The sequence below is a fragment of the Manacus vitellinus genome, unplaced genomic scaffold (assembly GCF_001715985.3).
Source record: "Manacus vitellinus isolate BGI_N305 unplaced genomic scaffold, ASM171598v3 scaffold_3_pilon, whole genome shotgun sequence".
Lineage (NCBI taxonomy): Eukaryota > Metazoa > Chordata > Aves > Passeriformes > Pipridae > Manacus > Manacus vitellinus.
Genome location: NW_021940535.1, coordinates 21,997,184 through 22,012,017, shown reverse-complemented (window position 1 = coordinate 22,012,017; position 14,834 = coordinate 21,997,184). Strand labels below are relative to the sequence as shown.

The 14,834-nt window shown below is 43.6% G+C and overlaps 1 protein-coding gene across 1 annotated transcript; it reads right to left on the bottom strand.

The window, feature by feature from the left end:
- Positions 1–10,337: 10,337 nt before the first annotated feature.
- HOXA5 (homeobox A5) lies at positions 10,338–13,057 on the bottom strand. Its single transcript, XM_008920401.3, has 2 exons — positions 12,285–13,057; positions 10,338–11,333 (listed from the first exon to the last, which is right to left on the bottom strand). The coding sequence occupies exons 1-2, from the start codon at positions 12,844–12,846 to the stop codon at positions 11,083–11,085; spliced, it is 813 nt and encodes a 270-aa protein (XP_008918649.1). The 5' UTR covers positions 12,847–13,057; the 3' UTR covers positions 10,338–11,082.
- Between the last annotated feature and the right edge of the window lie 1,777 nt (positions 13,058–14,834).

Here is a 14,834-nt window from a genome sequence, read left to right as displayed (position 1 = left end):
CCGGGATCTGTCCCCAGCGCCCCGTCGCTCCAAGGCCAGTCCTTTGAGCCTCTCTATCTGTGCTAATTGAACGAATAGATGCGAAAGTTAGAACGAAGGTCGCGGGAAGGCCGAAGAGAGTCCTGAAGTGGCTTGCGGGGTGTGAGGGACATTGCGAGCCTGAAAATAACGGGGAATAGAGGGGGAAGGGAGAGGGGAAGACGGACACGACGGAATGAAATACTTCCTACCGGCGATCGCAGGGCTCAGTGCGAGCATCCCTCCCCGTGGAGGAGCTCTTTCTGAACTACGATTTTAAGTCCATTGGTTTGGTATGCCTCGTCTTGGGTTTATTCCATAATTTTCACTTCCGCGAGAAATCGCTAGCACCTTCGCAAAAGTAACTCGCAAATCCTGGTGTAGGAGGGAGAGGGCACTCAGACACCCCTACGTTGCTAACACTGAGACTGTTAACGATATTTGCAGCTCAGGGGGGAAAGAGGCAACAGTCTTGACCTTAGATAATTGAAATTTGATGGTTAAACTAATTACGCTCTTATTCTAAGGGGAAAAATACTTATTGAAGTACTGGAGATTGTGTCAGATAGTCTGGCACATATGGAGTTGGAAGCGAACTTTTCGGATTTTTTTTTTCTTCTTTTAAGGAAAGCATATGAACACACAGAAATATTTACTGCACCCTTAGAGAATATAATTGCTGAGTGGGTAATCTCATCTGCTGGTATGGGAAAATACTTCTAATATATCAAGCGTAAATATGATACAGTTTAGATCTTGCCCTCCTAAAGATATTACATTAACAGTCACCCTGGTTTAAATTCAGATTATTGTCTTTTGCAGTTTTATAGATAATGGATACATGCAATAAAATTCTATTTGAATATATATTCCACCTAACAAGACACACATCGTATCGATTTATATTTTATTCACAGACACACAGGCACGCACATTGCATGCGGCTTGTAATATGTTAGAACATTTCCAGCACTTGGGTATACTGGGGTACTTATCTAAACAATCACTCATTTCCTCCTACTATCGAATGTCTAATTTGTAAAGAGAGTTAAAACACATTTACTTACTCGTTTTCAACAGCACATCTATGGAATTCTTTAACTGGGGTAATAGATAAGTTTCTCTATTTACTCTGCGTGGAGAGGAAATGCGGTTACACACACGCGGTTACACACAGAGACAGCAGCAACTGTTCAACAACACATATTTGACAGAAAAGGGGAGATCGTTTTATTTATATTAAAACGACAAGAATAACAAAACAACAGCAACCCATGTTCTGGAAGAATAAAGCTCCCATCTACATGGCTATAAAAAGTAAAAGATTGCCAAAAGCCACCACGACCAGCGAACAATTCCCGGCGTAAAGAGACACATGCACACATACAGACGCATACGCACAAATACCTGCCGGGCAGCACCAGATGAATTACACTGGGGTATCGTAAATATTATCCTCGGCATAACTCCTGAGGCACTATGGCCGGAGCACTACAGCGGGCTGCCGTGTTCCCACGCCATGGTAAAGCAAAACGAAAAATGTTGTCTCGGTTTATAAGCTCAGCGCTTTATCGGGAGAGTTGACCGGCCTCTGCTTCGTATTATTTACTGTGATTAGATCTCAAAGTTTCACTGCACCTCTTTCTACAGCGGGTCTCTGGCGCTCGGCTACAGAAAGAAGGACTCAATTTTGTATACGAGTGTAAATCTGCAAGGTGACCTGAGCTGCTCAGCTCAAGTCTGTTTTTTCGTGTGGCTCTATTAGTCTGCGAAGATGTGCTGAGGCAGGACCTCCAAAAGGCCTGTTCCATGTCTTTGTGGTTTTGTTATCATAAACAAGAACCCAGCCAAGACCACCAAGTGTTATCTTGCACACGGCCATTTCGACATTTTACTGCAAGATTTATGGCTGTAATAAACAATCTCAGAAACCCTTTTTTTCCCCGGTACTTCCTTTTAACAAACTTGTACCATCACCCTAAGCTCTCAAAAAAAAGAAAAGGATCGGATAAAATAGGCCAGCTCCCTTATTTTTCCAGAAGGACTAAAGGCTCGATTTCACTGAAGAAGGAGACTTTAATCGATTAATAAAGAAGCGAGAGTTTCCTGGCCGAGTCTGGCCGAGGAAGAGAAGGAATTAATTCTGGACGCATCAGAATTGAGTTGAGAGGGAGAGAATAAATTTTCATGCACCAAGAAGAGGCAACCTCATACATACCCAAAGAGGGGGAAAAGGGGATCCCTCTTTTTCTGGTGAAACAGACAAGTATTCCTGCTACCCTCCACATATGCGGATAAACCGTAATTTCCACGAAAGATAAAATAATAATAATAACAGCAATAATAGCAAAAGTGGTAGTAATAATAGTAATCATAATAATAATAATTCAAGTCAACCTCTCGTCGTGCCCGGCCATCCTCCACCGAGAACAGTAGGAGGAGGAAGAATCACACTAGCAGCCTGACTTGACTTTGATTTGAACCATTTTGAATATATTTAGCCCCAGCTTTCCCCTCTTGAATACGAGGCTGTCCCAAGTTTCAAAGTGACCGAAAAGTGACACCGTGTGCATTTTGTTTCTTATTAATCTTACACATTGACAGTCTTTGTTAAATAACAAGGCGTGCCCTTCACCAGGCGACATTTTCATATTTGTTAGACGCGGTGACCTGAAGTTCACCTCGGCCTTGGACTTAGTTTTTCTAAAAGGTCTATAACAGTGTCTTTTAGATAGCAGGGTGCTTTGCCCAGGTCACTACTTCTAAGGAAAAATAAGAAAAAAATCGCGGGAAAATGTAAACGTTATGGAATGTATCGACTGTATTCCTTTCTTTGTTCCTGGGAATGATACAGTCTCGAGGCTGCCCTGCCTTCGCGGACAGGAGCGCTCCTTCCCGATGGGCTCTGCCAGGTCAATGTTGGGAGTTTTGCCCCAAGTTCAGCATTTGGTAAAAGCGGTGGCTTTTCTGGCACGCAGACTCCTCTTAACAACGGGATGGTTGGCGGGATTTGCTCATTCTGTCCTGGCGCACTTAAATAAACACACGTAAAATGTGATTTGTGCACGGATTTTTAAATGAATGGTCTTTTGAGCAGACCTTCCACGCCAGAGAGCAGTGTGCTAAAGGCAGAGTGTGAAAGAACAGAAAGAGTTCGCCTCAAAATATTAACTGTTCTGTTCTAGCCTGTTACCTTTTTTTTTTTTTTAATTGGGGGTGGGAGTGAGGGTGGGGAACAATTTAAACAATAATTCAAAAGAGTCGATATTTACGGAAGTCGCTGTTTCAACTTATTTGAAATTATTATCATTGATATTTTTATTCTAAACCAGATTTTAAATATGGAATCCGGGATGCTAATTGTTTTAGTGAGGAAGTAAATGGATTTCTGTCACCTACTCTTGAGTAAGCCGGTTATAGTAACAGCTTTCATTCTGGGTATATCAAAGACGCATTGTTATTCTTGGAAACAATTCGCCTGCTATTCTCTAACAAAATAGATATTTGGCTACGGTTTTTAGCTTGTTATCAGGCTTCACTCTTACACCAAATAAATAGCCTCGATGTGAAAGGTTATATACTATCTTCAGCGCGGGCAGGCTCCCCAAACGTGCAGTGCCAGGGCTCTCTATAAGTGAGCAGCAGCAACAACTTCTGAGCAGCGTCTCCACGCCGATCAAATACTTGCATTACATACTTTCCAGGCTTCAGCAGGTACTTCAGGCAAAATCTCCAATAAACACTTTGGCTAATCTGATATCTAGCCTCTCGCGTACTTGTTCCCAAGAAAGTTCGCCTGTCACGATCCAGCTGTGTCTCTGGCAAATAATTCACGAGTACCAGTTACAGAGAGGCCGGGGTAGGCTCCTGCCTTGGGGGTGGGAAGGCAGCAATGCGTGGTTGGGAGTGAGGTGCGCTCTTTCTCGGACTTCCTCGTCGCGCTGTCCCCTCCTCCACACCTTACATATTTGATTATGCCTATTTGGGAATACCCTTTCCCTCTTCCATCCACCCCACAGCCTCAAAATTTCAAGCTGAGTCCTGTCTTCAGGTATTTCGTCCAAAATGAAGTTGCCTAAGCAATATTGGCCAGTTCTCCCCGCAGACACGTTTGACCAAGGAGTAAAGCTTTTACACAGAGACGGCATTGGGAACAAAAAATCCCAGCAGTGTGGAAATAAATCTCTGTGCTAAGAAATTCCACTGAACTTTTTCTTGAAGGAGTGGAGAGGGATGGGTGGAGGGAGAATTAACAACACTTCCTACTCCCCATTTCGCTGGGAATTGCCGCCTCGGATAATTCCAGAAGGCTGTGAGAACCCTTCAAATCTCGGAGCAGCGCAGGGCGCCAGCTTCTCCGTAACATTTTCCATTGGTATCATAACAGGGCTCCACCGCTCCGCTTTTTAAACGAGCTCCTTCGGACCAAACATATAACCTATATTATCTCCAGCATGTCCTGTTTAAGCACAGTTTAGCCATCGCTACAGAAATGAGAGCAAAAACAAAGACGCGACTAGGATCGATATACGCCTTAATAGCTTCGCTCCTATCTTATCTTCCTGCCATTTTGCAAAGTGAGAAGGCTTAACGTTAAACCTCTTAAATCAGGTTATTATATAATAAACAAAGGTGAAGCATTTTGCTACCTGAGTCTTGGAAGAAGCAGCGTCAGTGGCTGCTGTGGGGGTAACACGCGTATTTACCTGCCACGACTGAACCCGAGATATTCAGACACAAATGCGGCCGATAATTCAAGATGAAATACAACGTGTATTACTCTTGAAAAGAGGAATTTTCTATCCTTTCCTCGGTAATTGAGGTCATTCAGCCAGTAGGGTTCACCTGGAGTCCATACTGTGATACACACGTAACTCAAAGCTATTTTATCTTTTGTGCTGATAGTCAAGATCTCGGCTATAACATTGACATCAAACTCTGTCTGGGCGAATGACTAAGAGTGGTGCAAAACGTAAACTTTTGACCCTCAACTTTTTGACCTGCAGTTGTAACGCCCTTAACCACAAAGATATACAAAAGCTATGCAGCTTCTTCTAGGAGTAAGAGAGTCGCACTGTTTGTTTCAATACTTCTGCTGTTTCCCCCAGCTTTCTAAGGGGGCTTTATTTTTTCTTCTTGCTTTTGAGAAATCGGATACTTTTGCGTTTTTAATTTTTTTTCCTTAATCTCGCGGTTTTGCAAAGTGCTGTTAGATCAGTTTGCACAGCCTTTCGGCAGCGTTGGAGGGAAGCCTGTTACTCAAAGGCGCTATATGGTTACAGTTGCAGGTGAAATGCTGGGTAAGTTCTGGGCGTGAGGTTGGAAGGAATGTAGCGACGAGCGTTGGGGGGAAAGCTGCAGCTCTCTGCTGAAGGGTCTTAGTCATTTCTCCTTGATTTAAACATAAAGAAACAACTCTAATTGTTTGCGAAGCCTTGTCTAGGCAAACGAGTTGACTGTGAACTTGGTCTAAAGCGAGCTCTGCTGGTGATTCCTAGGGTGTGCAGATTTATCTTTTCTGCATTTACTTAACCTGGCAGTGAACTGCACGGGCTGCCATTTATTATCCAGAGACAGACTTCACCTCAAGCAAGGACTGTTCCACAAAATTGCAATAATTACCCAATAACCTTCATCGCAAATATTATTATTGAAAAGACATTTTTGGGGGGGAGGGGATATAGGAAAGATTCTTTTTGCATGCTATAAAGCAAAATTCATGCAAATTTTACACGCTCTCTGTGTCAGATTTGATAGCGTTTGTGCGTGTAGCTACAGGAACATGTGACTGGGGTGGTCCATGAGTATCTGCCTTCCAGAGAGACATTAGTGGGGATGCTTTAATTTGAAGGGGATAATATTTTCAAAGATGATCAGACGTCTGTGGGAGCCGTGGTTTTGTGCTCTGGCTAGCAACTCTAGTCTCAAATCGGGAAGATTTTGAGGGCAGGAAAGAGAAAGAACTAAGAAAGCCAAGCGATAACTTGGTCAGGAGATTTACTTATGTCCGCGTTTCATGCCTTAAGTCTGTATATGCGGGGCGGGAAAAAACATTGCTCTAGGATCCAGGGTTTGAAATCGAAACCTCCTGATCCGCCCCTCGTGATCTGTTCCATTCAATTTCCCATGAAGCAGTTTGCAAACCCCTCTGTTGTCACCCTTCCACAGATACACACTTATTAAATGTAAGGAAATGGCAGAATAATAATTTCTCTGTAATGTTCTACAATTAGGGCGTTTGCATGGTTTAGACAAGACTGCAGAGCTGTAATTTACGGATGACTTTCCATTGGATTGTTATACTTCTGGTTTAGAGAAAGTTATGTCTTGCAAAGTCACCAGTTAACGCACATTAAGAGAGCTACCTAATCTTTAATTGGCCTTACGCTTGGACATGAGACACTACACGCAAGTATTTCTTTCAAAGGATTAGGCAAGCTATATTTCAAATCACAGAACGCAACTTGCCACGCCTAAGGTAGAACAAATTCCCACGCATTAATCCTCCAAATACAGCAGAAAAATAACGTGTGCAGTTAAGACCTCTCTCCTGATTCCCAGCGATAATTCCCCATGACATTTTCCCTCGGAAAACAATTCGGACCTGGGACTATTTTCATAGAGTTCGGCAGTCTGAGCTCGTTTGAATTTTAAATTTCAAAGCGGACTAGGAAATCTTTATGCATTTCTGGATTTGAATGGTTTCAACTGTGCTTCTTAGGACAGGGCAGGGCCAGAAATACGGTGAAGTTGTCATTTCTATCTAACTTTCTTTTGTTGTTAGTGTTTCTTGCAGTATGGGTGGGTTTGTATGCTTCTGGGCTTGGGGATATTTTTCTTCTCCATAGTTCTTGAATCTCTGTACATTGCTTTCCGTGGAATAGGCTCCAAAAGCCACAACCAGAAATGTAGAAAACACATAGTAGCAAATATTTTCACTCTAAACAATTAAAAGTTACAGTCTACGGTGGAAGCCAGCATCCTAAAATATTAGCTGAACGGATGTGCGTGTGTGTTTGTATATTCACCAGCTAATTCAAATAATGCAGTGTTGTTGAATACTGAGTAATTGTGAGCTGTTTGTGTCTAGTATCATTCCCACCTACAAGCAAATAATTTTCCTAGCAAAAGGACCCACAAATAAATGAAGTTCAAACTTTTAAAGGTTTTTCATGCCTTGCCTCAAACTATAAAATTTTATGACATATAGTATAACGCAATGCACACCTATCATATATAACTTTCTGGTATTCCTATTGATGAAAATGTGACAGCTAGTGTGCTATAAAATCTCCAGCTGTTTATAACGGAAATGATTTTCAAATGTGCATTTGGATATGTTCTTTTAAAGCCTTTCCCATTTTTTTAATATAAAATATATGCAGATGTGTTTGTTTAGTGTTCATAGGAAGGATAGACAGACACAAAGGCTTCAGACTCCATTTATCTTACACAAGGGGTGACTTTACATATTAAATATTTGTAAAACTGAGATCTTTGAGGTGAACCTACCTTATATACTACCATTTCTTTGAAGTTAAAGACAAATTAAAAATAGGAATCAGACAGCAACGTGCAGACCTTGCAGAGGTACACAACAACCTTACCCTCCTGTGCCCCTGTGCCTTTCTCTCATTTTTGCTTGCAGTAGCAAAACCAGCCTAAACCACAATATTCAAGCGGAATAGCACTAGCAAAATAAAACAAAGCCCATCTCTCACATCATACCATGCTGTTCTTTTGCAAACCGAACTTTATGACACATAAAGGAAAACAATGCAATGTCCTGAATCAATGTTACTCCAAACACTGGAGTAACTGAGCAGAGAAAGAGATACCCACAGTTGGTTTGAAGATAGAGAGAGAGAGAGAGAGGGGGAGAAAGAGAGATAGATATATAGATATATACAGAGAGAGAGAGAGAGACTGTAGGCAATTCTCAAATCTCTTCCCTAGCCCCCAACTAGTCAGTTTGCACCCCCCTGAGATCACTCGCCAAAGTAACAGCTCTGAGGATAAGGATCAGGCCTTAATGTTACCCAGAGAAAGACAGAGTTCCTTTCACCCTTTCATTCAAGTCCTGGAAATTCAAAGACTAAAGTTAAATCCGGCCATAAAGTTTATTGCTGAGTAATCACACTCTAGTGAGAACAGTCCACTTAAATAAAAAGAATGTTGAAGTAAACATGCAGCTGGGGCCTACCCCACAATGGCAGCCAGCAATATAAGGCAAAAAGAGAGAGAGCAGAGCTAGGGGGATATTTACAATCTTCAATAAACCAAGCCCGTATTTCATAATTTGCAGCACTCTAATGACCTGTAGTCTCTTGTATTAATGCTACAAGTTACAGTCAATTGGTTTGCTTTAAAAAAAAGTCACAGGGACATGTATATGTATACACTTACACACCCTTTGTATATGTAACTACACCAATATTAGACACATCTATGCATTTGCACGGCTTTACACAGGCATATAGACCGATAGGTACATGCAAGCACACATGCATGTAATTTAAATATATTTATACAATTGTATAGAGGGTCAGGAAAAAGTTACAGCAATGTTATAAATGCGCATCCATAAAACACAGTACGCACTCATAGATGGACATAGACATGTAGTTAAAGCTTTCTGCACAACCCAATGCAGAAAATATGTATCTAAGCACTCCAGTACAGTCTGTGCCATTTTAATACTATCTCTGATGTGCAACATATTTCACCAATCCAAGGATTATTACCATATCATCACGCCTCCAACTCTATCATGCCTGCATAAGATACAGCCCAGATAATATCAAGCCCCATCTATTTTGTTTCCCCCTTTTTTTAATCGCCTTCAGTAACTACTCTTTGCTAAACAAAACCTCTCCAAACTTGGAGAGTCTATCGGAGCAAAGGAAGTAATTATCTTCTGTGGTAGTCAAAGTGATTAAAGCTAGGCCCCAAAATCCATCTCTGCCAAAGTCGCTTATTGTGGTTTACTTTGATTTGATCGTTAAAATAGAGAGCTAGCTGCTGCCAGTGAAGGGATGGGGGGGGAATTTGCAGGCAACCTGGATCATTAGTGGTTGATCCTGCCTCTCTGGCTCGGTGGGACCATCCTGAAAAGCTCCAGGCAGAAAGGAAGGGAAAGAGAAAGAGAAAGAAAGAGAGGCGAGAGGCAGCGAGAACGAGCGGGAGCCTCGGCTTCCTCACTGTACAAATAAACTTTAAGGAACTTGTGCACAAAACTTACCTTTGACTTGCAAGGAGCCATTTTTCATATAGTACTGAGAACTTGTGGTTTGGATACTTCTGTCCCTAAACCTGACAATTTGAATGGCCAGGAGGCACACGTAGCCTGCAAAAGAGTCAAATGAAGTCCAGCGTCAGTGAGATTATATGTTATGTGGTATATAATGTTGGATGTCAACTCCCCAAAACCATAAAACTTACTTTAATGGCACCACGTGACTTTTTATAGCCAGTGAGCCTATCTGTCTGTGCTATGGATGATTTTACGATCTAATTCATAGACAAAACCCTATTCATTTGGCACCCAAATGTCATATAGCCGGAACTGGGGCTTATAAAGTTTACTGTTTTATAACTTTTAAGGGAAGGCATCAATGTAACCAGTCAGTAAATGTGCAAATCTTTAGTTGCTCTTAGAAGCTCAGAAGAGTTAACCATTCAAGCTCTGATGGGGTAAGTAACATTACGTTTATAGCAAACTAATTGTAGCAAAGAAAATCAAAAATCTTTAAAGGGCGAAGAGTGGGAATGTGGCTAGAGAGGGTTACTGATAGACGCAGAGGGCTCAGACGTGGCTGTCCTGCAAATATACTAAATGAAACCACAGGAGAAATTCTAGAGCGATGCAAACACGCCTTGGCATTAGCAGTGTTTTAACAAAGCACGTTTTTTGGTTGTTTTTTTTTTTTTTTTTTTTAACCATCAGCAAACAGCTAACAGTTGATTCACTCACAAAGAGTGTTGATTGTGGTCCTGCGATGCAGCTTTCCACCTAGGGAGAAACCAGTAAGGAAGAACTTACGGTCAAACTTTCAATTAAAAATACTGGTAGCGGACAATTGCAGCATCCACCATCTGCAACGTGCAGCAGGAGCCAGGTAAAATATTATTACAAACTCTGCACGGGCTATTTTTTTTTTTTTCAGAGGCAAATCTGGAAGCACAACTTCTTGCTTTGCACAAACCAGATCACGAAAACTTTACAATAGAAAGTTTATTTTTTTTGTTGATTTCCAGTCAGGTTTTTTTAAAAACAAATAATAATAATAATAATAAAAAAAAAGCTGATCACAGTTTGCTCAAACAGCCAGACTTTGACTATAATTGTAACTTTGTTCACAAAAAACATACATCACAGAAGCTGCGCTTAATAAGAGCCACTTCTAAGAGTTCGTGCAAAGAGTCATATACAAAGGCACAGCAAGGACATACTGCTTGGAATCACAGTTTTCGTCACAGATTCACTATTCACTACACGCAGGACAAATTCAGTTGATTTCATCATTTCACCTCTACAACAGCATTAATTACACAGGAATTATATAGGTAGTTTGAATAAAAATATTTTTAACAGCTTGGAGCTATACAGACATTAACACTTGACCACACATGCACAGTTAAGCAGGTTGAGTGCAACACATAACATTTGTACTAAACCGGGGGAGGGTTTCTTTCTCTCTCTCCTTTTTTTTTTTTTTAACTTCCCTTTTTTTTTCCTTTTTGTTCTTTTTTGTTCAGTTTTGTTTTGTTTTAACAGTTACTTCAAGTAACACAGCTCGCTTCATATAAATAAGTTAAAACATCTATTATTTTTTTCAAGACAAAGCCATTCAAGACAAAGAAATGTACGATAAAAGCAGATCTACTTATACACGCGAGAGAATGGTAATAAACAGGCTCATGATTAAAAGATGAATAAGGGCGACAAGAACAGGGTTTCTTCACAGAAGTAACACAAGGAAGTTTTAGAAAGTCAACTTAGTACTGACATGAGACGACGCAGGGTCAGCTAATACTGCTCAGTACTTTTAATTGATCAAACGCTTAGGGACGGAATGCCCCTCCTGCAGCTGCCATGCTCATACTTTTCAGCTTATTATCCTTTTTCCATTTCATTCTCCTGTTTTGGAACCAGATCTTTATTTGTCTCTCTGAGAGGCAAAGAGCATGTGCTATTTCAATCCTTCTTCTGCGGGTCAGGTATCTATTGAAGTGAAATTCCTTTTCGAGCTCCAAGGTCTGATAGCGGGTGTAAGCAGTCCGAGCTCTTTTCCCTTCTGGTCCCCCTATGTTGTCTGGAAGAGAAAAGTACATGATTTAGATTCTCAGCAGCCACTCGGAGCCTTCGTGTCTCATTGCAGCTACCAGCGACCAGGACCGTTATTCTCAGTCCTGCTTGGTTTTGTTTCTGCTTTGGATAAACGCTCAACAAGTTTCCCCCTCCAGCCCCTCTAAGGAAAGGCTTGGGGGAGGGGGATTTGGTAGTCTCGGTAAGTTTTTGCTTGGATTTGTGGTTCGATTTTTTAAAATTGAATTTTTTTCCTTCCCCCTCCCCCCCGAAGTTATTCCCCCACGCCCTCCCCAGATAAGCTGCTTTGGAAGATGTCTCTGCTGCTAGCTGGGTTTTCAGAGCTGGGAGAGCAAAGCTTTCAGCCCTTTCCCACGGCTGAGCTGGGGAAGGCTCTGGGAGGCAGCGAACTCCCGGCCGCTCTCCCAGCAGCGAGGGCAGGGCAGGTACCCGGGGCTGAAAGTTGCCTCACTTCCCCGCGCCCCTCAAGCTCTATCCCCCGAGTTTGGGGCGACTCGCCCTTCCCCCAGCCCCCCCGGCTTCCCAGCATTGAAAACTGCCCTTCTCGCCCTCTCCTATTCTCTATTTAATATGTCTCAGCAAAATAAATGGGGTCAGCCGCGCTGTTCCCTCTGGAAGATCCCCCATCCAGAGGAGAGCCGGGAGCAGCCTCTGCTCCCGATCCCCCTTCGGCAAGGCGCCTTCTGCTCCCCCGCCGGCGCTGGGAGCCAGACGGGCTGTGGGTTTGGGGCCGGGAGGTTTTTTTCCTTTCGGGGGGACTCGCCCAGAGAAGGGAGCGTGCTTCCCTGCGAGCAGAGTTGTGGCGTGTGCGGAGACTGCCCGCTCTCACGCCCTCCTCTCCCTCTCTCCCCGACCTTGCTCGGCGCAGCCACCCGGTTTACATTAAATCCTCCTTTTCCTCCAGAGAAATAAAGAAAGAACAGGGTATTTGCTTTACCATGACTTATGTGCAGTTTTCGCATCCAAGGGTAGATCTGGGGCTGTGAAGGCTGGGCTGTGCTTTGGTCGGTCGGGGCACTTGCCTGCTCGCTGCTTGCTGGAGTGTCTTCTTCAGTCCCAGACGAGGTGCCAACCCCGTCTCTGCTGATGTGCGTGTTGCTGCTGGAATTGGACGAAGTGCTGGTGGAGTTGGCGAGGGAGTTTTTCACCCCGTGGTGACTCTCGCTGACAGGCGAACCGGCCACGGCGGTGCAGGGCAGAGGGTCAGGGGGAGGCGAGTGAGAAGACGTCGCGGGCTGGTTGTACCTGGGCTCTGTCGAGGCAGAGGTGGTGTTGGCCGGGTAACTGCGGGGTCTCTCATTGGCACCAAAGTGGGTGGAAGCAGAGCGCCCGACGCTGAGGTCCATGCCATTGTAGCCGTATCCGTACCTGCCGGAGTGCATGCTGGCGGAGTCCCTGTATTGCTCGCTCACCGAGCTGTGATCTCCATAATTATGTAACTGGTAGTCCGGGCCATTTGGATAGCGACCGCAAAATGAGTTTACAAAATAAGAGCTCATTTGTTTTTTGATATGTGTGCTTGATTTGTGGCTCTTGGTCGTTTTGTGCGTCTATAGCACCCTTGCACAATTTATGATGAATTATGGAAATGACTGGGACATGTACTTGGTTCCCTCCTACGTAGGCACCCAAATATGGGGTACGGCTTCACATCACGTGCTTTTGTTGTCCAGTCGTAAATCCTGCCTGATGACCTCTAGAGGTAAACTCGTGCACTGGTGGGGGAGCTGGGAGGGCGGCGGCCGGCCCGGGGCGCGGGCCGCCCGTGCGCGCCGCCGCCGCCGCGCCCGCCGTCCGCCGCCTCCAGCGCCACCGCTGGCGGCGCGGGGGATGGCGGCGGCTCCGCGGGGTCGGCCCGGGGTGACGGCCCCGACCGGCGGCGCGGAGCAGAGCGGAGAGGCGCGGAGCGGAGCGGAGCGGGCCGCGCCCCCCACGGCACCCGGCGCGCCGCCGCCACCGGCGGCATCGGCAACCGGCGGCGAAGGCCGCGGGGCCGGCGGGAATTGCTCCTCCGACCCGCCCGCCGGAGAGCTCGGAGTGGAGAGAGCTTTGTGCTTGCCTTCTCCTCCGTGCGAGGCTTATTTACACCAGTTCACAAAGCCTATAGGATCCGTCCTCGGGAGCTGACAACGCTTATGTCTCTTCTACATATATAGGTATATATATAATTTCCCCTCCCCACTTACTCCCGTGCCGGAGCTTTAGAGAGGCAGCCGGGTCCTGCCGATGTGAAATGGCAGGTACCCATGAAAGATAAATATCGTGCAGCGTTTTTCCAGCTAGGGAGTAAAATTCCAAGCGACTTTACGGCCGCTGTTATTTTATCGCCTCTCGAAAGGAAAATAACTCTCTAAATGCGGCGGTAGCCATTGTGCATTGGTGTTCTTCAGGTCTGGCTTTTTATATATTTAGAGCAGTAGCCCAAACTGTGCTGCCTTCCAAACAAAAGAGCCTCGATGACTATACAAGTGCATTTGGACACAGTTTCACACGCATACTCATGCACACGCAATATAATATAGAGAGATATAACGTATATATTAATCAATATTTTCGCTGAGCTTATTTTACTTTTACAGAAGTGGAAGCATTTTATGGCAGGTATTTTTCTACAGAGTATCAATTTATTTTTTCCAGTGCTAAGAAAAGCGAATGTGCATTAAAATACCACAGAAGCGGAGAAAAATATCCTCCGAGTTAATAAGACTTTTTCTTTAAATAAATAAGAAAGAAAAAAAAAAGAAAGAAAGAGAGAAAGAGAAAAAGAAAGAAAGAAAGAAAGAGAGAAAGAAAGAAAGAAAGAGAGAAAGAAAGAAAGAAAGAAAGAAAGAAAGAAAGAAAGAAAGAAAGAAAGAAAGAAAGAAAGAAGGAAAGATTTTTAAAACAAGGAAAAACAGATGGATCTAAGCCCACAAAGCCCCAAGAAATGTAGTCCATAATTCAAAGCCCCTTCAGTGTAGAGCTGAGCTCACTGAAACCTCAATGTAAGCTCAACGGGAACCACAGAAATTTTCCCACTTCAAAACCTCTTTCCTCGCTTCCCCTGTAGTTTAACGCCGAGTTTTTGCTTTAATACTAGTAGTGCAGATTAAGCAGTTTAGGGGCATTTTAAAAAAATCTCCCTGCAGTTCATTTTCACTTCAAGTTTATATACAGGGATTTATACAACGATTTTTTTAAAAGGATTTTTCTTCCTTTCGCTATTTAAATATCTTATACATAACTAAAACTTTTTCCCCCCCTGCAGATCATAAACTCCCAAACACAGCATAACGAGATGGTCAGACTTAGCGGGAGCTAGCAAAACCATAAACCTGATATTTTCTAAAAGTCTTTCTACAGTAAGAACATTTATAATTAAAAAAAAAAAATTCCCTTATCTTTTCTCACACAAGCACACCGGGGGCACTCACCCACACATAGATGCTCACCTGAAATATTTAAAATTCTGGGCCAATTCTCTAATAGTTTAGGCAACGCCATATGC